The sequence below is a fragment of the Littorina saxatilis genome, linkage group LG2 (assembly GCF_037325665.1).
Source record: "Littorina saxatilis isolate snail1 linkage group LG2, US_GU_Lsax_2.0, whole genome shotgun sequence".
NCBI classification, from domain to species: Eukaryota; Metazoa; Mollusca; class Gastropoda; order Littorinimorpha; family Littorinidae; genus Littorina; species Littorina saxatilis.
This window is the reverse complement of record NC_090246.1, coordinates 57,236,493-57,260,903: the sequence shown is the minus strand read 5'-3', so window position 1 is coordinate 57,260,903 and position 24,411 is coordinate 57,236,493. Positions and strand designations below refer to the sequence as shown.

At 44.2% G+C, this 24,411-nt stretch overlaps 1 protein-coding gene and 3 long non-coding RNA genes across 4 annotated transcripts in view; 3 read left to right on the top strand and 1 right to left on the bottom strand.

Moving 5' to 3' along the window:
- The window catches only part of LOC138959365 (uncharacterized), a 63,235-nt gene extending 57,398 nt beyond the window's left edge, over window positions 1-5,837 (bottom strand). The window contains exon 1 of the long non-coding RNA XR_011453703.1: window positions 5,724-5,837. This is a non-coding gene — a long non-coding RNA (uncharacterized lncRNA). The remainder of the gene's footprint in view (window positions 1-5,723) is intronic.
- LOC138959364 (uncharacterized) overlaps window positions 1-24,411 on the top strand; it is a 140,205-nt gene that overhangs the window by 61,582 nt on the left and 54,212 nt on the right. The gene's annotated exons all lie outside the window — the stretch shown is intronic.
- On the top strand, window positions 144-10,859 carry LOC138959363 (uncharacterized). Its single transcript, XR_011453701.1, has 5 exons — window positions 144-293; window positions 1,269-1,520; window positions 2,580-2,717; window positions 8,567-8,735; window positions 10,498-10,859. It is a non-coding gene; the product is annotated as an uncharacterized lncRNA (long non-coding RNA).
- Window positions 11,279-15,957, top strand: LOC138959337 (uncharacterized). The gene is made up of 4 exons (XM_070330766.1): window positions 11,279-11,400; window positions 14,047-14,304; window positions 14,915-15,052; window positions 15,613-15,957. Exons 2-4 carry the CDS (start codon window positions 14,142-14,144, stop codon window positions 15,831-15,833), a joined length of 522 nt encoding a protein of 173 aa, XP_070186867.1. The 5' UTR covers window positions 11,279-11,400; window positions 14,047-14,141; the 3' UTR covers window positions 15,834-15,957.

The following is a 24,411-nucleotide window of genomic DNA, read 5'->3' as shown; positions in this document are numbered from 1 at the left end:
CTGCCATAAATTTGTGAACAAACTCCCCCCAAATTCATTGTGTAAACATATTAGCCGAGTTGTCTCGATCAGCACAAGAGTTCCTTCCATCATTGAGTAGTTGACGTCAAGAAAATTTACCCTATGACGTCAGAAAATCGTGATACTTTATTCCATTTTGGCAAGTTCCAATCGCAAGAAGCTGGTTCCGTCCTGTCTCTCGATTACTGTGAATTCGACTGTGATTCATAATGGCAAACCGCGTAAGCGTGGCAGTACAACACAGTGGAATTGCTAGAGATTGGACTTCTGAGGTGTGTATACATTTTTTCTCTCACGTGTGTGATATTTGATGTCGCCTTTTTTGTCAGTAATCGGGAGGCAGAGGATTCAAATCAAAACCAAAGCAACCCAACTCTTGTTTTTAAACTTTGAACACCAGGCTGTACATACATATTATGGGACTGGACAGATTATTACCATCTTTTAAATGGCGATACGCACACCACTTGTTACGTATAGCCGATCTCGGTTCCTGTGACGTTAACCCCACGAAAAATCCGGCACGGTTGGCCTAGTAGTAAGTAAGGCGTCCGCCCCGTGATCGGGAGGTCGTGGGTTCGAACCCCGGCCGGGTCATACCTAAGACTTTAAAATTGGAAATCTAGTGTCTGCTCCGCCTGGCGTCTGGCATTATGGGGTTAGTGCTAGGACTGGTTGGTCCGGTGTCAGAATAATGTGACTGGGTGAGACATGAAGCCTGTGCTGCGACTTCTGTCTTGTGTGTGGCGCACGTTATATGTCAAAGCAGCACCGCCCTGATATGGCCCTTCGTGGTCGACTGGGCGTTAAGCAAACAAACAAAGAAAACCCCACGAAAATAACTGTTCGTTGATTAACAGTATAACTGCCTATTCACCGATGTACGTGCAAAGGAAAATGCCTTTACTGTAGTGTTCACGTAATATTATCCCAGAACTGAAGTACAGAGCCAGGGGCCAAAGAAGATATTTTATAGAGAGATTAAGGATAGTTGTTCAGGGTCTGTATGCAGGAGTCGAGGTTACAGACTTGAAAAATGGCTACGTTAAAGTGTGTGTCCCCGGACAGAGCAGTTTATCCCGGACTAAAGTCTCTACTCCTGCGTACCAACCAAGGGGCATGATTCAAGTAATAAATTGCAACATTTAACTGTGTTGTCTATTTTGTGAAAATCAACATCAGATTTAGGCAAAATGTAGCGCATCAAGGATAACTTTGTTCTTGTTTTTTTTGCTATCTTTTTTCAGCGTTTTCCGTCCGTGTCGAACCTACCACCGGTCTAGCTCCCATTTTCGTCCGCTTTGACCGAGACAGTGACTGCAGAACAGAAGCAATGTCGGCGATGATGATGACATTGGGCTCGTGGCTATGCCTCCTGGGAGGCACGACTCCCTCCTGGCTGGTGTCCGACACAACTGGGGTTGTCGACAAAGTGGTCCAGGGTTGGGTTGGACTTCTGGAGTATTGTGTAGTTTCTAAACTCACATTTACAAGGACATGTAAGTTTAGCACCGAGTTGCTGTTATTCTCTATCTGACAGTATTCCATTGTGTATGAATGCATTAAGAGTCCCGCGTTGTTAGAATACACCTATATATATCAGTTTTCGAGTTCCAGTTCGTGTTAAACTACTCGAACGTTTTCGTTGATAAAGGTCTAGTCCCTTTCGTGTTAGCAATGATACACCCCATCACAACTCGTTTGACATTTGACATGTGTTAAAGATCCTTCCACTTGGACACATACCAAACATCAACTGCTTTGTGTTGCTGAGTGACAATTTTTGAGGAATTCTTACGCAATCAGTCATTTGTTGTATTTTAGATGCAGAAGGTACACAATAACATGCTGCTGCCGATATAGAGTCGTCTTGAAATCGCAAATTGATCATGTATAGAAAAATATAATAAAACCTTTTTTACATGCGACTTGTTATTCTCTAACCCGAGCTACATATTGCCAATACGTTTCTTCGAATATGCCAATGTGAACTAAATATTTGCGCGAAAATGAAGGTAATTGGTCAAGTTTAAAGACTTTCTTGCTGCTTTTAGGCCATGGCACGGCAAATCATACGGAAATGCTAAAGATTGCGGTGGTTCAGCTTCTGTGGTTCTTTGAATACCCCGAGCGCGCCATGAATGTGAACTGTATGTGTGCGTGAAAGTTAAAGATATGGCTTAAAGGTTGAAGACATTCATTTTTAGTTCAGGCTGGCATCTCGCGAAATGCTGAAGTGAGGTGTGACTCCTGTTCTGTGGTTCTTAGAGTACACTGAGTGTGGCATGGATGTGAACTGTTTACGTGTGCGTCAAGTTTAAACGTATGCTCAAAAGTTTAAGACTTTTATTTCTGTTGCTGCGCTTTCAGACCAGGTTTAAGACTTTTTTCTGCTGTTGCTTTCAGACCAGAGTTAAGACTTTTACTTCTGCTGCTGCTTTCAGACCAGGTTTCAGACTTTTATTTCTGATGCTGCTTTCAGACCAGGCTCAAGACTTTTATTTCTGCTGCTGCTTTCAGACCAGGTTTAAGACTTTTATTTTTGCTGTTGCTTTCAGGCTGGAACCACGATAACTGGGAGGTATGCCTGGGATGCGTTCTGTTCTGCTGTCTCCCCGGACTGATTTGTGTGCTGTGCCTCTTATGCTGCTGTGATCCACCCATGAAGTTTCTGGGCAAGATTTCTCTTCTTGCTGGTGGGAACTTTCTCTTATTTAGTCTGTTTTTCTCGCCTCGGTTAGGCCACGCAAAAGAAATGTTGGTTTAGGGTAGCCCGACCGACCCCTTTTTTTCCGCCGACCCTAAATCTTTTTTTTTCATTTCTGAAAAACAAAACAAAAAAACATTGACACTCTTACTATTAAACTTTGTAACAACTAATACCCTAAACCAACATATTTTTGGGGGGGAGCCTTATTTATTGTAAACTTTTGTGCAGTCCTGCTAGTGACTTAACCCCCCTTCGTGTGTACACGCAAGCACAAGACCAAGTGCGCACGGAAAAGATCCTGTAATCCATGTCAGAGTTCGGTGGGTTATAGAAACACCAAAATACCCAGCATTCCTCCCCCGAAATCGGTGTATGCTGCCTGAATGGCGGGGTAAAAACGGTCATACGCGTAAAAAGTCCACTCGTGCTAAAAACATGAGTGAACGTGGGAGTCTAAGCCCATGAACAAAGAAGAAGAAGTACATACGTACGGACACTAACATCTCGCTCCCCTACGACCAAAAATGGTTTTGGGACTACCTTCACCTGTACCTTTACTGCCACTTGTATTAATAATTAAACATCGACTGTCATTTCTAATACTGCTTCATTTTATCAGTATCTCGATTATTATTCTTCAAGCAGTTTAATCTCGCAAGCTGGCAGTTTTACTAACTAGACGTGTTAATGTGCACGATTTCTTCCCGGCAGACATGAAATATAACAGCTGTAATAGGAGAACCACAGTCTATGCGTTCACAAAATTGTGTCAGCAGTGACTACAAAACCCTGAGAAAATCAGGTCTCATAGTCGGAGTCTTGAAATGAGGGTAAACTTACAGAGGTTATGAACAGAACATCTGAGAAAACAGGGTCTTGAAAGAGTGGAGGATCTTATTGGGGGTTGGGGATCTTGAAAGGGGGGACGAGTCTTCTATCGGGTAGGGTTGTCGGGGGGGGGGGGGGGGGGGGGGAGTAAAAAGTGAAGAAGTCTTCTATTTGGGTGTCTTAAAAGGGGGGTTCATAGGCGAGTCGTGTATGCATTTGCTTTTCTTGTTTTAAACATTTATGGTGCCAAAGCTTTGAAAGTTCACACACCTCAAGGGTTTCATGATCTCCGGACATGACCCGTGCAACGTGACCTTACTCCTTATGAGTCAAATGTAAAGGTCGCAGCAGGGGAAACAAGTCGCGTAAGGCAAAAATACAACATTTAGTCAAGTAGCTGTCGAACTCACAGAATGAAACTGAACGCAATGCAACGCAGCAAGACCGTATACTCGTAGCATCGTCAGTCCACCGCTCATGGCAAAGGCAGTGAAATTGACAAGAAGAGCGGGGTAGTAGACTAGTAGTTGCGCTGAGAAGGATAGCACGCTTTTCTGTACCTCTCTTCGTTTTAATTTTCTGAGCGTGTTTTTAATCCAAACATATCATATCTATATGTTTTTGGAATCAGGAACCGACAAGGATCAAGATGAAAGTGTTTTTAAATTGATTTGGACAATTTAATTTTGTTAATAATTTTTATATTTTTAATTTTCAGAGCTTGTTTTTAATCAAAATATAACATATTGATATGTTTTTGGAATCAGAAAATGATAAAGAATAAGATGAACGTAAATTTGGATCGTTTTATAAAAAAACATATTTTTTTTACAATTTTCAGATTTTTAATGACCAAACTCACTCATTAGTTTTTAAGCCACCAAGCTGAAATGCAATACCAAACCCCGGCCTTCGTCGAAGATTGCTTGGCCAAAATTTCAATCAATTTAATTGAAAAATGAGGGTGTGACAGTGCCGCCTCAACTTTTACAAAAAGCCGGATATGACGTCATAAAAGACATCTATCGGAAAAAATGAAAAAATCGTCTGGGGATTTCATACCCAGGAACTCTCATGTCAAATTTCATAAAGATCGGTCCAGTAGTTTAGTCTGAATCGCTCTACACACACACACAGACAGACAGACAGACACACACACACACATACACCACGACCCTCGTCTCGATTCCCCACTCTACGTTAAAACATTTAGTCAAAACTTGTCTAAATGTAAAAACAGGGTAAAAACAGGGAACATTTTCATTTTTTCGAAGTTTGTGAAGCTAGAGCTTTCTAACTACACATGCAGTTTCAATGGTTCCAAACATAACCTAAGTACATGTATTCTTGATCTTCCTCAGGTTTTTATTTCACAATGGGACTAAGTCCGGGTGAAAAAGTAAACAAGTCGCGTAAGGCGAAAATATAACATTTAGTCAAGTAGCTGTCGAACTCACAGAATGAAACTGAACGCAATGCAACGCAGCAAGACCGTATACTCGTAGCATCGTCAGTCCACCGCGCACGGCAAAGGCAGTGAAATTGACAAGAAGAGCGGGGTAGTACTTGCGCTGAGAAGGATAGCACGCTTTTCTGTACCTCTCTTTGTTTTAACTTTCTTAGCGTGTTTTTAATCCAAACATATCATATCTATATGTTTTTGGAATCAGGAACCGACAAGGAATAAGATGAAAGTGTTTTTAAATTGATTTCGAAAATTTAATTTTCATATTAATTTTTATATATTTAATTTTCAGAGCTTGTTTTTCATCCAAATATAACATATTTATATGTTTTTGGAATCAGCAAATGATGGAGAATAAGATGAATGTAAATTTGGATCGTTTTATAAAAAAAATATTTTTTTTACAATTTTCAGTTTTTTAATGACCAAAGTCATTAATTAATTTTTAAGCCACCAAGCTGAAATGCAATACCGAAGTCCGGGCTTCGTCGAAGATTACTTGACCAAAATTTCAACCAATTTGGTTGAAAAATGAGGGCGTGACAGTGCCGCCTCAACTTTCACGAAAAGCCGGATATGACGTCATCAAAGACATTTATCAAAAAAATGAAAAAAACGTATGGGGATTTTATACCCAGGAACTCTCATGTCAAATTTCATAAAGATCGGTCCAGTAGTTTAGTCTGAATCGCTCTACACACACACACACACAGAGACAGACACACACACACACACGCACATACACCACGACCCTCGTCTCGATTCCCCCCTCTACGTTAAAACATTTAGTCAAAACTTGACTAAATGTAAAAACAAACAAATTAAATTAAAGATTAAACATTCCTCAATTTATTTATGGGGCTAAAGCAGCAGACACATAATTATATTTAGTCAAGTTTTGACTAAATATTTTAACATCGAGGGGGAATCGAAACGAGGGTCGTGGTGTATGTGCGTGTGTGCGTGCGTGTGTGTGTGCGTGTGTGTGTGTGTGTAGAGCGATTCAGACTAAACTACTGGACCGATCTTTATGAAATTTGACATGAGAGTTCCTGGGTATGAAATCCCCGAACGTTTTTTTCATTTTTTTGATAAATGTCTTTGATGACGTCATATCCGGCTTTTCGTGAAAGTTGAGGCGGCACTGTCACGCCCTCATTTTTCAACCAAATTGGTTGAAATTTTGGTCAAGTACTCTTCGACGAAGCCCGGGGTTCGGTATTGCATTTCAGCTTGGTGGCTTAAAAATTAATTAATGACTAAATAAAAATTTATAAAACGATCCAAATTTAAGTTTATCTTATTCTCCATCATTTGCTGATTCCAAAAACATATAAATATGTTATATTCGGATTAAAAACAAGCTCTGAAAATTAAATATAAGCTACTCACAAAAAGTTAAAGATCACTTGCACACAAATTCATAACTTTCCAAATAAGAAAGCCAATGCGTTGGTATTTGGCAAACGTTTAAATCAATGCTTTCGTGATAAGGATACAACATTTCCTTCAATTTCGAGCAATCGTTTGGTCTGTACATTTTATCAAAGTGTGTACGTATCGAAATTTAATTTCACAAAGTCGTTGAAATCACAAGACATGGCATTCAGATGCTCCCAAAAGTTCAGTAATGCGTGTAACCGCCCTGGCTGTTCTGGCACTCGACGCAGCGAGTCCTCATAGAGTTGAACAGGGTGGTGAAGATCCTCTGTGGAAGCGCCTGCCACTCAGCCTGCAGCATCTGGTAGAGGTGCTGGACATCCCTGGGAGGGGGGTGGTTGCTCCTCACTTTGCGATCCAACTCATCCCAGAGGTTCTCAATCGGGTTGAGATCGGGACTGCATGCTGACCACTCCATTCTGTTGACTCCAGACTGCTGCAGGAAGTCGTTGACCACCCTTGCCCTGTGGGGGCGAGCGTTGTCATCCTGGTAGACAGCCTGCGGTCCCATCTGCTGCAGTGTAGGCACAGCCAGCGGTCGAAGGATCTCATCCCGGTATCGGAGGCCAGTAGGTTACCCTGTACATGAAACAAGGGTGTTCTGTGATGAAGGCTGAAGGCCCCCCAGACCATTTCAGAACCTCCACCAAAGGCCACCTTTTCTTGGACAGTGGCGTCAATGTAGCGTTCCCCTTGGCGCCCCCAGACCCTCAGTCGGTCGTCGTTGTGGTTCAGGGTGAAGCGTGATTCATCACTGACAGGACCTGGGACCATTGCTGACGTGTCCACCTCACGTGATGTCTGCAGAAGGCGCGGCGTGCTGCCCTATGGGCTGGAGTTAAGCGTGGCCGTACAGCTGGGCGACGAGAACGGAGGTTAAACTCATGAAGCCGATTCCGTATGGTCTGCTGGCTGATGTTGGTGTTAGTAGCCACCCTCAGCTGCCTTCGAATAATGCTGGAAGAGGCTGTTCTTGTTTGCAAGGCTAGTCGTTCAATGAGACGATCTTCACGTGGAGTTTTCTTCTTTGGTCGCCCAGGTCTGCGTCTTTCCTGGACCCTCCCAGTGGCTGTGAAACGTTGAATCAGTCTGACAATGACCGAGATGGACACGTGAAGTCGCCTGGCCACTTCTCGCTTGGGGACACGATCTTGGAACCATGCAACAGCTCGTCCCCTCTCAAACTCGTTCAATTTTCGTCGTAGAGGCATTGTCAGATAATGCCTAATACTGGTGGTATGTCTTCTCAAAGAGCCAAGCAAGTGACAGCATCTCACACATAAACAGCACTGCTTGCACGTGCATAATGGTTTTTCCATGTGGCTTGTGCAATGTGTTCGGGCTGAACGGTCCAAAACAAGGTCCTTTTTCGCAAGTTTCCGCTTTTTCTTTTGCTTCCAAGCTCAGTAGTAGAGAATCCCGTGCAATTTTCCCACCAACACAACATCGCCCACTTACAGCTGAACAAGAATTCATAACAATTTGGTTTGACTGAGAAATAAATAACAGTAGCGAACTGATTTTATTGAGCACCTGTTTTCTCATAGTGATCCTTAACTTTTTGTGAGTAGTGTATAACAATTATGATTAAAATTAATTTTTCGAAATTGATTTAAAAACAAGTTCATCTTATTCCTTGTAGGTTCCTGATTCCAAAAATATATAGATATGATATGTTTGGATTAAAAACACGCTCAGAAAGTTAAAACGAAGAGAGGTACAGAAAAGCGTGCTATCCTTCTCAGCGCAACGAATACCCCGCTCTTCTTGTCAATTCCACGTGCACTGCCTTTGCCACGGGCGGTGGAGTGACGATGCTACGAGTATACGGTCTTGCTGCGTTGCGTTGCGTTCAGTTTCATTCTGTGAGTTCGACAGCTACTTGACTAAATATTGTATTTTCGCCTTACGCGACTTGTTTTTGATTCGTATCACATATATGACGAATGTGAGTCGTATGAGCATTTTCTCTTCTTATGCATGAAGATGCATAGCCTAGTTTTGTATGTCTGATGCTATTTGATGTTGTTGTCTGATGTTGTTGTCGTGTACCAAAAAGAATTAAAAACGTGTTGAAAAAAAAATTCTCTTCTTATTTACAGGTGCCGTGGGCGTGACACTAGTGATCCTCTTCTTGCAGAACACGGAGAGAATGTCAAAACCCGCGTTTGGCGTGAAGCTGACGTCTTATGGTTGGGCCCTTTACGCTTTCTGCCTGGGTTCCGCCATGTTAGTCAAGTCAGGCTGGGACGCTTTAACAGCACGGAACTGGTAATTATAATGAACTGTGTTGCGATGCCGACCTTCCTCATCATGGCATGCAAAACCAAAGATACATTCATTCTCGTGTGAGCAATTATTTGCATAACCCCATAATTATTTGTTCAGGATTCTTACAAGGGATAAGAGCATCCTTCAAATAATTAATATAAATTTACGTATCAATTAGATATTCCGTAAACTACCTTGTAAGCGCCCAGTAGGCCTATCGAACAAACGCCCTCCTCCTACTTTGGGTCAAAAACTGTGTATTGGGTAGTACCCTGTAAACGCCCCCCCCCCCCCCCCCCCCCTCCCCATTTGATCCAAAGGTGTCAAAATACAGGTTCTAGTTGATTCTAAACCTCTTCACAAATTACAGAAATATCATTCGAGTGAATAAATGACAAGATGCTGCAATACAGTCGAACCGTTGAGTTTATACTTTTTCCGATTGCAGTCTGTGTATAGCTGTGTCAAAAAGTGGACCACGATTTGAAAGACTCATCTATGACTTAAGAGGTCGACCTTGGGGGATTTAGAGAGATCGAGTGAACGGACTGCTTTTTGAATACGATGTGTTTGACACAGTATCTTACCCCCCCTCCCTTCCCCTCCCTCCTCAACGATTTGCAGACCTGTTTACCCCCATAAGTGTTTTGAAGTAATGCTCAGCCCCAAAAATAGTAATCCTGGCACAAAAATAGTAATCATCCAGCATTCGTCGCCAATTACAACGCACATGACAACTGTGTCTGCGAAACGCAATCATGCACATATATATCCATCATTCACACATCAGACAGTTTTTGTAGTCATCGTAATTTCAAAGAAGATCACATCAAAAGCACATGCATCACTGATTCTTTTTCTTTTGCTCGTAGTAGGCCTTTTTCAGTGTGTCAAGCGCTTCTCTACTGTACTTGCGCTTGCCGAATGAGTGAGGGCGAGACTTCACCAATAGAATAAGGCTCTCCAGCGTCTCATCAGACAGACATGATCTCTGGTCAGTCCTGTGCTTTTTCACCCCATTTTGCCATTGAAAAAAACAATGCCAAACATGTGAATAGATAAAAAAAAAATAAAAAAAAAAAATTATTTATGAAAATCGTAGTCTTGACACGGATAGCGGAATGGCGTATTTTTTTCAGAAAATCGTAATAAATTACGCCAAAATCGTAAGGGTAAACAGGTCTGGATTTGGTAGATGACTTTGATCAGGACAAAGTGAACTGACTACTATTATGATATTTCAGTGTGCGCAAGTTTATGATTTTTGTTCAGAGGCACACGCTGTTGCTCGTAACGCTTGATCTTGAGTCATCATTTTCATTTGCGATATGAGCATTACATTTTGTTCTTTAGAAAACAAGAAGACAAAGGGATGTGTTTAGGTTCCATGCTCGATTCTGGCGCGACAATTGCACACACAGAAACGGGTCTGTGTCACACAGAAAGAGACAACAAGAGGGTCGTATAGACATTTTTGCACAGAAACAAATCATATTATCATTCTCATACAAAGTGATCTGTACCACTATTTTTCATGAGGAACAGATTCTGCACAGTGTACAGAAATGCCCACCCCCTAGTTTTGAGCGGAATTGGTGCACAAGGGGGGTGGGCGCTTACAAGGCAGTTTACGAATAGTGGTTTTTTTTATCACACCTAACAATTAACATGCAATTGTTTTTGACATTGTTACTGAGCGATGTCATCTGGCATCGATAGTCGACAAAACGCGTACACACAAAAAAACTCTGTTTTGTTTCAGCTGGTGCTGCCGAGCCTTTTCACGATAGTTCGTCACTCAGGATCAGGACGCATGATTGTTCTAGCTTTAAGCAGCACAGACAGTGGTCATCCACACCGGACAAGCGACCAATGTCTAATATCTCACACTCATCACAACATTGATTTGTAATTAAATGTACCTTCGTTCCCACGTGCAATATCATGTTCACCACCGCCGATATGTTCAGGCTTGCACATGGAATAAGATTATATTTTTGCTTGGACGCATTACAGAAAAAATCAAAAGCCCGGCGCCTTTTGAGCAGAGAGAGATTACTTGTTTGTTTGCTGAGCTCATTTAATCGCTTAACAAAGGTGTCAATAAACCGCACACAAAAATGCTCCTTTTGAGCAGGAACCAGCTTTTTTTGTTGTATATTACAACACAACTTGGAATATCTCGTGTGTGAGTGTGTGTGTGTGTGTGTGTGTATGTGTTTATGTGTGTGTGTGTGTGTGTGTGTGCGTGCTTGTGTGTGTATCATGTGTGTGTGTCAGTTTGTGTGTGTGTGTGTGTGCTTGCGTGTGTGAGTGTGTGTGTGTGTGTGTGTATGAGGTGTGAACCACACGTAGGCCTACTGGTGTGTGTGTGTGTGTGTGTGTGTGTATGTTTACGTTATTAGAACCTGGGATACGTCGTGTGTGTGTGTGTGTGTGTGTGCCCGCGCGTGTGCATGTCCGTGCCCGTGTGTTTTTGTATGTGTGCACTCTTTCGTGTTAATGCGTAAAAGATGAAATGCATGTATAAACGACCTTGACCTACTGCGGCAGCCAACATTTCTAACACCGGCTGACACACAACACTTGGCCCGGCGTTTAAACAAGCTTACAACAGTCTGGGGATTCGCCTGTTCGCTTGCGTGTCACAGTACATATTCCTACTGTAAGTATTTTATCTTTTTTTTAAATGCCTGACAGTTAGGCCTATTGCTGTGCGTTTCATTAAGGCTACAAGCCTTATCATGTTAACCTTCAACATTTCTTGCTTTGTTTCGGCAGAGTTACAGACAACACACACACACACTACACACCTTGACACACAACGTCACATACCTTGACACACGTCACAAACACACACACACACACACACACACACACACACACACACACACATACACACACATGGTGATAAACACGCAACACTCGGGGTGTGTCACACACAGACAGACAGACTGCACAATCATAAGGAGAGACTGAGAGAGAGAGAGAGAGAGAGAGAGAGAGAGAGAGAGAGAGAGTGTCATTTCCCTTGAAACTTAAAACCTGCCAGTCCAGAGAAGAAGGTTTCACGACTGTTTACAATCAACCACACCCAATAATATTAAAACAAAATTCTATAGTTAGCTTAGTGATCACACTGACTGTTAGGATGTGTGGAGATTTGTCATGCCACAGGCACATGTTGTTGTAGCTTTGCAGAGAAGCAAGAATCAGTTGTAAAACATAACACACTGACTATGAGGTCAGTCAAGAAAAAAAAGGTGAGGAAAATATATTTTATGCTGCGTCTTTGGAGCTTACAGGGTTTTCCCCTTACCATTCAACAACAACAACAACAACAACAACAACAACAACAACTTGACAACAACAACAACTGAATACGAAGGCAACAACAATAACATCAACAACAACGAGGACGGGAATAGGCCTACTGTACAGTACTATGACATTTATCAGTTCTTTTCCACATTTCCAACTCAGGTCAGGCGTTCTTAGATATAAGAATTTGTTTCTAACCCACTCTTTTGTAGCAGACAGATAATTTCTCCTTGTCATGTTGAACTTTAAAGCGTTGTAAATTCACACCCCACAATCCATGCTTTTTTTTTTTAAACAATTGTTTGACACAAGTCACTTATATCAAAGCAAATAATAGTGAAATTAAATGACGGATTGAGGCTCAAAGTCTAAAACCCATTGCCATACTGGTGCAATTCTGTAACACATGCTACATAGCCACTGGTGAATTAACAGAGAGAAAAATACAGAAAAACGGTCATAATTATAGGTTTTCGCTTCCATGGGAGGTAATCGGAACCGACCAAACAGACTGAGCCAGTAGCGCGACATATGTCGCGACAACCAGGTGACCGTACGTAAAGTAGCGCGACATATGTCGCGACAACCAGCCTAAGGGTTCTCTTTTTGCACAGCGCTTGTGACTAATTTGGCGCAGAAATGTGTTAAGACGACTTCTGCGTTACGATTGTTTGTTTGTTTGTTTGCTTAACGCCCAGCCGACCACGAAGGGCCATATCAGGGCGGTGCTGCTTTGACATTTAACGTGCGCCACACACAAGACAGAAGTCGCAGCACAGGCTTCATGTCTCACCCAGTCACATTATTCTGACACCGGACCAACCAGTCCTAGCACTAACCCCATAATGCCAGACGCCAGGCGGAGCAGCCACTAGATTGCCAATGTTAAGGTCTTAGGTATGACCCGGCCGGGGTTCGAACCCACGACCTCCCGATTACGGGGCGGACGCCTTACCACTAGGCCAACCGTGCCGGTCTGCGTTACGATGGTGGCAACCAAAAGCGGGAAAAGTAAAGAGGCAGATCTACACGTGTAATAGCAGTCACCATAGGCTCGCCAAAATCTGCTAAAGACTAAATTCGTAAAGTACAGCTCTGCTCACCATCTCAGATCTGCCTAGGTTTTAATGTACATGGGATAACACGGGATTAGACCATACTTCTATTTGGACACATTCCCAAAATTAACATACGGACTGTTTTCTGAGCGTAGTTCGATTATTTTTTTAAAGGAAATTATTTCGCGAGTTGACACTAATAATAATAATGATAATAAGGGTATTTATAGGGCGCAAATCCTAAAATAGTTCTAAGCGCCTTACAATCTTAACTAAGACATTAAGACTTTAATTATGTAAAAAGTCCTACCCCTCACCAAAAAAAACCCCAAGGTTGTTATTTGATGGTATGTGTCTCCCATGTAAAAGCATAGACTGATTTGAGACAGTTAGCCGAATCGTTTGCACAGGCGGGCGGGGATGTAGCTCAGTCGGTAGCGCGCTGGATTTGTATCCAGTTGGCCGCTGTCAGCGTGAGTTCGTCCCCACGTTCGGCGAGAGATTTATTTCTCAGAGTCAACTTTCTGTGCAGACTCTCCTCGGTGTCCGAACACCCCCCCCCCCCCCCCCCCCCCCTGTGTGTACACGCAAGCACAAGACCAAGTGCGCACGAAAAAGATCCTGTAATCCATATCAGAGTTCGGTGGGTTATAGAAACACGAAAATACCCAGCATGCTTCCTCCGAAAACGGCATATGGCTGCCTAAATGGCTGGGTAAAAAACGGTCATACACGTAAAATTCCACTCGTGCAAAAAAACAAAAAAAAAAACCACACACGAGTGTACGTGGGAGTTTCAGCCCACGAACGCAGAAGAAGAAGAAGAAGAAGTTTGCACAGGAAGCATTGTGCCTTTAAGAAGCGAATAGACCATATGCGCGTACGATGCTCAGGGTTGTCCTTTTACATTATTTCTGTTCTCTTTTTTTCAGCATTCCCTGGAAATGTCGAACATAACTTCGGTCTGCTACATCTATATTATACATTCACATGTAATAACACAGAGGAATACGATGAAACAGAAGCGATGACTTGGATGATGATATTGGGCTCCCTGCTATGCGGTATCGGAGGTTTCGCGCCAATGTGGATAGTGTCCGACACAACTGCGCTTGTTGACAGAGTGGTCCAGGGTTGGGTTGGACTTCTGGAGTACTGCGTGTTTTCTGATGTCTTCAACACAGTGAAGTGTAAGTTAAAGGCACACTCCTTCTCGTGGAAACAGTCTTGCTCATCATCTCAGATGTGGCCAGGCTTTGAAATGGGATCAGACTATCACTCCACTTGGTTACATACCAAAAGTAAACAGCCGGGATACATTGCAGGCACAGTTGGAATGTATTTTAATTAATTAATTTTGTAAATGACACTTGTGGCTTTTTTAAAGAAACAAATTCATCAACAATGTGTGTGTGTGTGTGTGTGTGTGAGTGTGTGTGTGTGTCTGTGTCTGTGTGTGTGTGTGTGTGTCTGTGTCTGTGTGTGTGTGTGTGTTTGTGTTTGTGTGTGTGTGTGTGTCTGTGTGTGTGTCTGTGTCTGTGTGTGTGTGTCTGTGTGTTTGTGTGTGTCAAACTTGTCGCTGAAATTTAAATTGTAAAATCGAATACAAAAATTGTTTCAATATGGAGGCATGGCAGCTCTGCCTCGTTCGAAGAGGTTCTGCCAGCCCAGTACTTTCTATTTTCGGTGAAAATCTATCCCGTAAGTTCCGTTTCAATCCTTCAGGCCGACACATCGACAATTGTTTGTTTTTTGATATCGCCTTGAGCGACTCATGTGTTGTTGCTGTTGCTTTTTCAGGCTGGCACCATGACATCTGGGAGATTTGCCTGTGTTGTATTCTGTTCTGCTGTCTCCCCGGTCTGATTTCTGTGATATGCTACATCTGCTGCTGTGATCCGCCAACCAAACTTCTCGGCGTGATTTCTATTCTTGCTGGTGAGAACCGCGTATTATTTCATATGCCTCCTTGACCATTCAGTACAGCTAGGAACTGTTTTGTGTGGTCGTTTCTTCTGAGATATGGCTTTTGAAAAAATGAATTCATACAACAAATCCTACTCTGTACAGAAATTAAGCAGTCTGGATGTTGATTTTTGGAATGTGTTCAAGTGCAGGGATGGCGTGATCCGGCAATGTTAAAGCTTGGTGAGCTCGGACACGATGGTGAACTTACTCATGTATTCGGGAAGGACTGTGCCTTTAAGCTGTAGAAATATTTCCTTTCCGACAGAAGTAGGGTTTTTGAATGTTGTTGTTTTTATTTTGTTTTGTTGTTTAGTGGTTGTTGTTTGTTTTTTGCTGGTGTTTTTTTGTTTGTTTGTTTGTTTGTTTGTTTGTTGTTGTTGTTGTTGTTTGTTGTTGTTTTTTTTTTTTTTTTTTGGGGGGGGGGGGGGGGGGGAGGCGGGGCGACACGGTGACAACTAGAATGCAGTGGAATTTGTTGAGTAATGCGTCAACGGTGACAGAGCATACTTTTATTTTATTTTTTTCTTCAGGTTTATTGGGAGCTGCAGTTGTAGCCATGTTCGTACAGAACACGGAGAAACTGGTAGGTCCGGTGCTTGGTTTGAAGCTGACGTCTTATGGAGTGTCTCTGTACGCTTTCTGCTGTGGTGCCGCCATTTTAATGCTAGCAGGCATGGACGCTTTAAAATCAGAACCAGCAGAAATCAACGGGAACGCAGAAGAAGAAGAACCAGAAAGATACTTGGAGTGAACTGTCTTCTGTCGTGCGTTGCTGAACTTCATTATTATCTTCCGTTCACCACCACCCTTCCACTTTCATCTCCACATCTTGTTATGTATTAATGGTTTAAAGTATTTGTGTCTTGGCAATTGTTTACCGTGTGTGTGTCACAGTGTGTGTGTGTGTGTGTGTAAGCGGGTGTGTGTGAGTGTGTGTGAGTGTGTGTGTGTGTGTGTGTGTGAGGGAATGTGTGTGAGGGAATGTGTGTGTGTGTGTGTGTGAGTTATTGTGTGGGTGTGGGTGCATGGGTGTCAGTGTATTTGTGTCAGTGAGTATTTGCATGTCAGTGTGTGTGCGTGTGGGGGGAGGAGTGGGGGGGGGGGGGAGGCGATATCAGAATAATTCATTGTACCCTGAGGGCCGGAACTGATGCGCTGGCTCACAGCAGTGTGCTAAGTGAGTATCACAATCCCATCAATGTCAACCAGACCTATACACAACGTGTTAGCGGCGTGACATAAAGGCATTATTTGTCATAATGTCAGGGGTGGGAATTTTATACTCCAGCTATTATAAAGCCAGGTGAATGCAGCAACTGTGTACGGCCGTGTAACGGGTCCTTTATGGTGGTTTCCGAATTCTGATTGAACCAACCCCTCCTTTTCAATTTCTGTTTAAAGGTACTGAACTTGTCAAATCCAGGTGCACGGAGCCCCTGGGGCTTTTAGTCATACCTCAGGCAGCTATCCGTTAGAAGAACTACCAAGTTTCATTGACTTGCACCCAAGAGTCAAGAACTGCGATTTTTTTTACGAATTAATTTTGTATTCGGACCCGGCTGGTCTTGACCTATTTTTGGATCTAAATTTAGATCAGGTAGATCCCCACATCATGCACAAAAAGACACGTCACTAGCAAACTATGTCAGACGTCATCATGAGTTTGTGTAAAACAAAATGGAAGCCGGAATCACTCAGTTGAATCGAACTCCGACCAAACACCACGTAATAACTAGGTTAATTTATGCACTCGCGTGAACAAGAAACTGTCGAGCTTCACAGATGTCGTCGTTGGGTAGTTTTGGGTTTGTTTTACTACCATAGGAGGATTTTTGAACTGTAAATGCACTCAGCTGCAACAAAAACGCAAAACGAAGGCTGTGAGCTGCACTGTGCCTTTAATTCAGTTTCACTTGTGAAATGAGCAAACTTGGTGCACTCGCCTTGACCTGACGCCGTTCGTTTCAAAACCTTCGTCACAATTAATGTGTTGCCGCGTGTTTCTCTCATAATCAATACCTGAATACAAGGCGAACAGACCACTAGTATGACAGTGCAGGCAAAATAAGTTTTGCGTTTGGTTGCGGCCTTTGTTTTCCTATTGAAGCCTTTGTGTTACATCCTTGTCTTGACTGTCTTCCCCAGCCACAGTTCAATTGTTTGTAGTTGTAAAGACTATACAAGAATAGCGTTGTGCAGTAAACAATCAGGGGCGGATTAGGGGGGGTGGGGGTGTGTTTCGGGGGTTCCGGACCCTCCCCCGGCTGTCCAGAAAAAAGAAGAATTCCCACCCCTGACAGACAGCCGCCAGGGAGCTGATTCGTGGTATGTGTGCAGGTGCAAGGGATAATTCTTATCCCTTGTAAAATAGCCTGGCCAGATCTGAGATGGTGAGACGAATTGTTTACACGGGAAAGGCTGTGTCGTTAACCTGTAACTGCAATTACAATGCGTGACAAGCCAGCTTTATCTGACACGTGAAATCTTCCAATTTGAGAGGGGGAAAAGGTGTGTAGATGTTCAGCGTCAGGTTGATTTTTGGAGTTGAGGGAAAACAAAACAGCGAGACACCTCTGTGACTGAAGCGACAAGCACCTGATGTATACTAGCGGAAAAAAGTTAAGGACGGTTCACACACGCAATCACAGCAAAAGAACGAATGAACATATCGTACGGAAATTTGGAACACGATTACTTCAGTCAATGTGCAACGCAACTGCAAAATTTGGGTTTATTTCATCGAGCCGATTCGGTTATTCATGTCCACAAACAGCAGAGGGGTCACCAATAAACATAACAAGGCTTTCATGAGGTCAATAATGGGTGTGTCCGCCACGTTTGCGCTCAAGTTCACCACACCTTGACCGCATAGAGTTCATAAGCTTCGTGAAAAAGGCCTGTGGAATGGCCTGCCACTCCTGTTGGAGCATCTGCAGCAGCTGCTGCAGGTTTCTGGGAGGCTGGTGATTGGCCCTCACCTGCCTGTCCAGTTCGTCCCATAGGCGTACATGCTCTATGGGGTTCATGTCTGGCGAACAGGCAGAGAAATCCATCCTGACGACCCCGGTTTGCTGGATGTAGTCGTTGACAAGCCTGGCCCTGTGAGGAGTGGCATTGTCATCCTGAAACACGGCGTTTGGGCCAATCTGCTGCAGGGTCAGCAAGACAATAGGGGCGAGAATGTCGTCCCTGTAGCGTTGACCAGTGAGATTCCCGACCACATGGTACAGGGGGGTGCGTTGATGAAGGCTTGAAGCCCCCCCCAAACCATGACAGAGCCCCCGCCGAAGGCCACCCTCTCATGCACTGTGTCGTCTTCATAACGCTCGCCCTCACGCCTCCAGACCTTGCGCCGGCCGTCAGAATGGTACAGGTTGAACCTGGACTCGTCACTGAATAGGACCTGAGCCCAGTCCCGGCGCGTCCATCTCAAGTGGCGGCGACTCCAGGCCAGACGAGCCCGGCGATGAGCCTGTGTCAGCAGGGGACGCACAGCAGGACGACGACTCCGCAGCCGGGCGTCATGCAGGCGGTTGCCGATGGTCCTCTTACTAACGTTGATGTTAGTGGCCTCCCGTAACTGCCCTCTGATGACCTTGCAGGTGGTGGCCCGGTGCTGCAGCGCCTGCTGTTGGATGAAACGATCTTCCCTAGGAGTAGTCTTTTTGGGGCGACCCGACCTGGGGCTCTCCTCGACATTGTTTGTCGTCTGTAACCGTTGATTCAGCCTTACAATGACTGAATGCGATACCCCAAGTTGCCTGGCCACTTCGCACTTGGATACGCCGTCGTGGAGCCAGGCAATTGCTCTTCCTCGGTTGAATGTTGTCAGCTTCCGTCTGGCAGGCATGGTGAGGAGATGGCAGCTCGCAGAAAATCGGCGGCTTATAAAGCCGAGTTCGTGATCACAATTCACACTCGAAGGATTGTCCTTGCATGTGCACAACAATTTTGCCATGTTACCTGCCTTATTCTACCCGTGCGCACGCCAAACAACAACCTACTTTTTGGCGATTTTGCTATTTTAGTCACGTGCTGCAGCTCTGCGCCCGGGAGTCCCGTGCAGTTTTCCTGCTAACACAGCATAACCTACCCATTGGTGTGTAGCATGCGACAGCCATTTGATTTTGCTGACGAAAGAACAGGGTGTTTTAAACAAATAAAAGTCAGCGGGGAAATCAGTGGCCCGTCCCTAACTTTTTTCCGCTAGTATATAATATTCTCAAAGCAAGGCAAGGAAATGCGGTTTACAGTAATGTTGTACATCCTTGGAGGAGGCTCTACTCGTGTGTTCGGTTTAGGGATTAAAAGCCGGTAGGGAGGGCGTTTAATTGAAGGTCGTAAAGTTACACTCTGACCCAGATGTGACGAGACCTAAGTCTCGCCAGTGTAACACAAAATTTTTACTCCACGAAAAATTTGCTCCGGAGTAAATATTTCGTACGAAATTCTTACTCCGAGTACACCTTTCGTACTGAAAAGAACTCCCCAAGGCACGAAAAATTTACTCCCTCGACGAAATTTTTACTCCCCATTTTGTTTACTTCCAGTAAAAATCTCGTACGCAAAAATGGGATGCGGGCGAAGGGATAATGCCAATAAGTGATCTCGCGCACACGAATGTCGCGCTACCCTCCTTCCACCCCTTCCACCACCAAGACTAACAGGGGACAAGGGAGTAAACATTTCGTACACCTGGCATGGGAAGTTAAATTGCTCGTGTTGGGGTGAAGTAATTTATTTGTTATTTATTCGTCAGGAGAGTAACATTTTTGTACGAAATGTTTACTCGGAACTCACCTGTCTTGGGGAGTAGTTTTCTCGTGCAATGGGGGAGTGCTTTTTTCGTAAAGGGAGTAACTTTTTTGTACGAAATGTTTACTCCGGAGTAAAAATTTCGTGGGAGTAATTTTCTCGTGTTACACCGGCTAAGCGCGAGAATCAGTGTCGCGCTTTGCCTGCTGGGACGGCTTTTGTACAAAACACACAAAGCTAAACGCCACGAATCATGTTACTGTGGTAAAGGTATGCCGGTGTAACACGACATTTTTACTCAACGAGAAAATGACTCCGGAGTAAAAATTTCGTACGAAATTCTTACTCGGAGTACACCTGTCGTACGAAAAAAGAACTCCCAAAGGAACGAAAAACTAACTCCCTCCACGAAATTTTTACTCCCCAAATTTTTACTCCCCAAATAACTCCCTCCACGAAATTTTTACTCCCCAAATTTTTACTCCCAGTAAAAATATCGTAACGAGATTTTTACTCTAGAGTAATTATTTCGTAATGTACGAAAAAAACACTCCACGAAATTTTTACTCCCCACATTTTTACTTCTGGTGTTTTAACATTGTTGTTGATTTGGCCGTTGTTTGCTTGTTTCTTTCCATGTTATATATAATGGCAATAGTGTGATATATCCTGTATTATTGTATTTGTTTGTTTCTTTTTATGTTTGGTTGCTTGCATGGTTAAGTAATTTGTTTATGAGATGCAAGTGTTGTTCACACACACACACACACACACACACACACACACGCTCACATGCGTGTGCACGCATTCACACACAAACGCATGTGTGAATAGGAATTAAAAAAAAGTGGCTTCGAAACGGGCTGGCATGTTAAAACTGTTTATTGTTTCGAGAAACTTACTGAACAGATCACCAAACTTCACAAGTCTTAGCCCAAGAACCTTACTGAACAGATCCCCTGTCACGAAATGGTTTGCATATGAATTTAATGTACGTGTTCTGCCCTATTGCACTGTCTCTACCCTTTCACACCAAACACTTCAAAAACAGAATTTAGGAGGATGCAGGCTCATTATTTCCTCAACCAACAAAACATACTTCTTCACCTTCACTTTAAATACATCAATACGAAACAACTTTTCGACACACAGTTCGCACAATCTTCCAGCTTTCACTCAAGGCATGTAAATACATATTATAACAATACTTTCTCAAATATAGATTAACGCACACAAGAAGGTACCAACAGACACTCACGAGTTCGTATCACGGCTCACTGCATGTCGCCAGTTCACTTACTTGTCTCGCTGAATCCTCGTAGAATAATGAATTCAGATGCCAACACACAGAGATGCTAACACACACCTTTCGCTGAAGATGCCAACACACACCTTTCACTGAAGATGCCAACCCACACCTTTCACTGAAGATGCCAACACACCTCTCACTGAAGATGCCAACACACACCTTCCAGGTTTCTCCCCGAGAAACCCTTCCGCCCGTAGCGGAAACAACCGTCGTCAGCTACGACCGGTATCGATGAAGACTCCACTCGTCTAGTCATCTGCGCCGAGGTGGTCCCTTGCTTCCACCATCGTCTCGCGCTTCTCCCGTGTAAGGACCCTCCCTTATACGCCATGGAAATCCCTCATGGAAACTCCTAAAGAATTTAACCAAGTCTTAATACAACATTCTCTAAAACCATCTCTTCTTCCAAACGTTCATGTACCACTCATACATTCTCGTTCATTCCACGTTCACATTCCGTCCACATTCAATATCCAAACTAATACTTAATCTATGAATAACACTCCCCATACAAAGCATGACCGTCTTAAACATAACATAAATGCGTAGCAATTATGTTCAAGAAATTCCCCATGAAAACCCGTGATACAATTACATCAAGAATTCTCTCAACGCTTCACACTAAGATTTGGTGCACTTTATATACACTAACCTTTATGCTCCAGCTATGTATTCCAACATCAATAATATACAATATAGTAAATCATTTACCTTAAGAGACCCGTCTCTTGAAAGAGTACTTGTTCCCAGAACAAGTCTGACACACGCTGACAACCTCCCCGGTTGAAAATCTCAAACGCTGTGTCGTTATTTACCCCCGACCAGCTACATGTCTCAAACACAGCTCATATCAAGCTAAAGCCAGCTTTGCGTGAAACACATGAAACACGTGAATAACGCCAGTCCGGTCAGCTACGCGTCGCCTGTACAACATTTAGGGAGGTTAAAAACACGACGTGGTTTCACCTCACAAATATGCTACTCACATCTTTGTGACACCCCCTCCCCACTTCACCAGTCCTAGCCCAAGAACCTTACTCAGTTACTGAACAGATCAACCCCCCCCCACCCCCCACCAGTCCTAGCCCAAGAACCTCCCTGATCAGATCCCCCCCCCCCCCCCCAGTCCTAGCCCAAGAACCTCCCTGTTCAGATCACCCCCCCCCCCTCCACCAGTCCTAGCCTAAGAACCTCACTGAACAGATGACCCCCCCCCCCCACCACCACCAGTCCTAGCCCAAGAACCTCACTAAACAGATCACCCCCCCCCCCCCACCTGTCCTAGCCCAAGAACCTTACTGAACAGATCACCACCCCCCCCCCCCCCCCCCCCAACGCACCTTCACCTGTCCTCGCCAGAGAACCCTACTCAAGAGATGCCCCCCTTTCCCCCCACCCAACCGCTCCTTGACCAGTCCTAGCCTGGGACTATTACCCAAGAGATGCCCCCCTTCCCCCAACCGCTCCTTGTCCAGTCCTAGCCTGAGAACATTACTCAAGAGATGCCCCCCTCCCCCCCCCCAACCGCTCCTTGACCAGTCCTAGCCTGAGAACCCTACTCAAGAGATGCCCCCCCCTCCCCCCCACCGCGCCTTGACCAGTCCCAGCCTGAGAACCCCACTCAAGAAATGCCCCCCCCCCCCAACCGCTCCTTGACCAGTCCTAGCCTGAGAACCCCACTCAAGAGATGCCCCCCCCCCCCAACCGCTCCTTGACCAGTCCTTGGTTCTTTGTCTCTTCTTGGTAACATGGGGATGTTGGTTCTTTGTCTCTTCTTGGTAACATGGGGATGTTGGTTCTTTGTCTCTTCTTGGTAACATGGGGATGTTGGTTCTTTGTCTCTTCTTGTTAACATGGGGATGTTGGTTCTGTGTGTCTTCTTTGTAACATGGGGATGTTGGTTCTTTGTCTCTTCTTGGTAACATGGGGATGTTCGTTCTTTGGCTTCTGTTTCTTCTTGGTAACATATGGGGATGTTGGTTCTTTGGCTTCTGTTTCTTCTTGGTAACATGGGGATGTTGGTTCTTTGGCTTCTATTTCCTCCTGGTAACATGGGGATGTTGGTTCTTTGGCTTCTGTTTCTCCTGGTAACACGGGGATGTTGGTTCTTTGGCTTCTGTTTCCTCCTGGTAACATGGGGATGTTGGTTCTTTGGCTTCTGTCTCTTCCTTGTAACACGGGGATGTTGGTTCTTTGGCTTCTGTCTCTCCCTGGTAACATGGGGATGTTGGTTCTTTGGCTTCTGTTTCCTCCTGGTAACATGGGGATGTTGGTTCTTTGTCTCTTCTTGGTAACATGGGGATGTTCGTTCTTTGGCTTCTGTTTCTTCTTGGTAACATATGGGGATGTTGGTTATTTGTCTCTTCTTGGTAACATGGGGATGTTGGTTCTTTGGCTTCTGTTTCTTCCTGGTAAAATGGGGATGTTGGTTCTGTGTGTCTTCTTTGTAACATGGGGATGTTGGTTCTTTGGCTTCTGTTTCCTCTTGGTAACATGGGGAAGTTGGTTCTTTGTCTCTTCTTGGTAACATGGGGATGTTGGTTCTTTGTCTCTTCCTGGTAACATGGGGATGTTGGTTCTTTGGCTTCTGTCTCTTCCTGGTAACATGGGGATGTTGGTTCTTTGGCTTCTGTTTCCTCCTGGTAACATGGGGATGTTGGTTCTTTGGCTTCTGTTTCCTCCTGGTAACATGGGGATGTTGGTTCTTTGGCTTCTGTTTCCTCCTGGTAACATGGGGATGTTGGTTCTTTGGCTTCTGTCTCTTCTTGGTAACACGGGGAAGTTGGTTCTTTGGCTTCTGTCTCTTCTTGGTAACATGGGGAAGTTGGTTCTTTGGCTTCTGTTTCTTCTTGGTAACATGGGGATGTTCGTTCTTTGTCTCTTCTTGGTAACATTGGGATGTTGGTTCTTTGGCTTCTGTTTCCTCCTGGTAACATGGGGATGTTGGTTCTTTGGCTTCTGTCTCTTCCTGGTAACATGGGGATGTTGGTTCTTTGGCTTCTGTTTCCTCCTGGTAACATGGGGATGTTGGTTCTTTGGCTTCTGTCTCTTCCTTGTAACACGGGGATGTTGGTTCTTTGGCTTCTGTCTTTTCCTGGTAACATGGGGATGTTGGTTCTTTGGCTTTTGTTTCCTCCTGGTAACATGGGGATGTTGGTTCTTTGGCTTCTGTTTCCTCCTGGTAACATGGGGATGTTGGTTCTTTGGCTTCTGTCTCTTCCTGGTAACATGGGGATGTTGGTTCTTTGGCTTCTGTTTCCTCCTG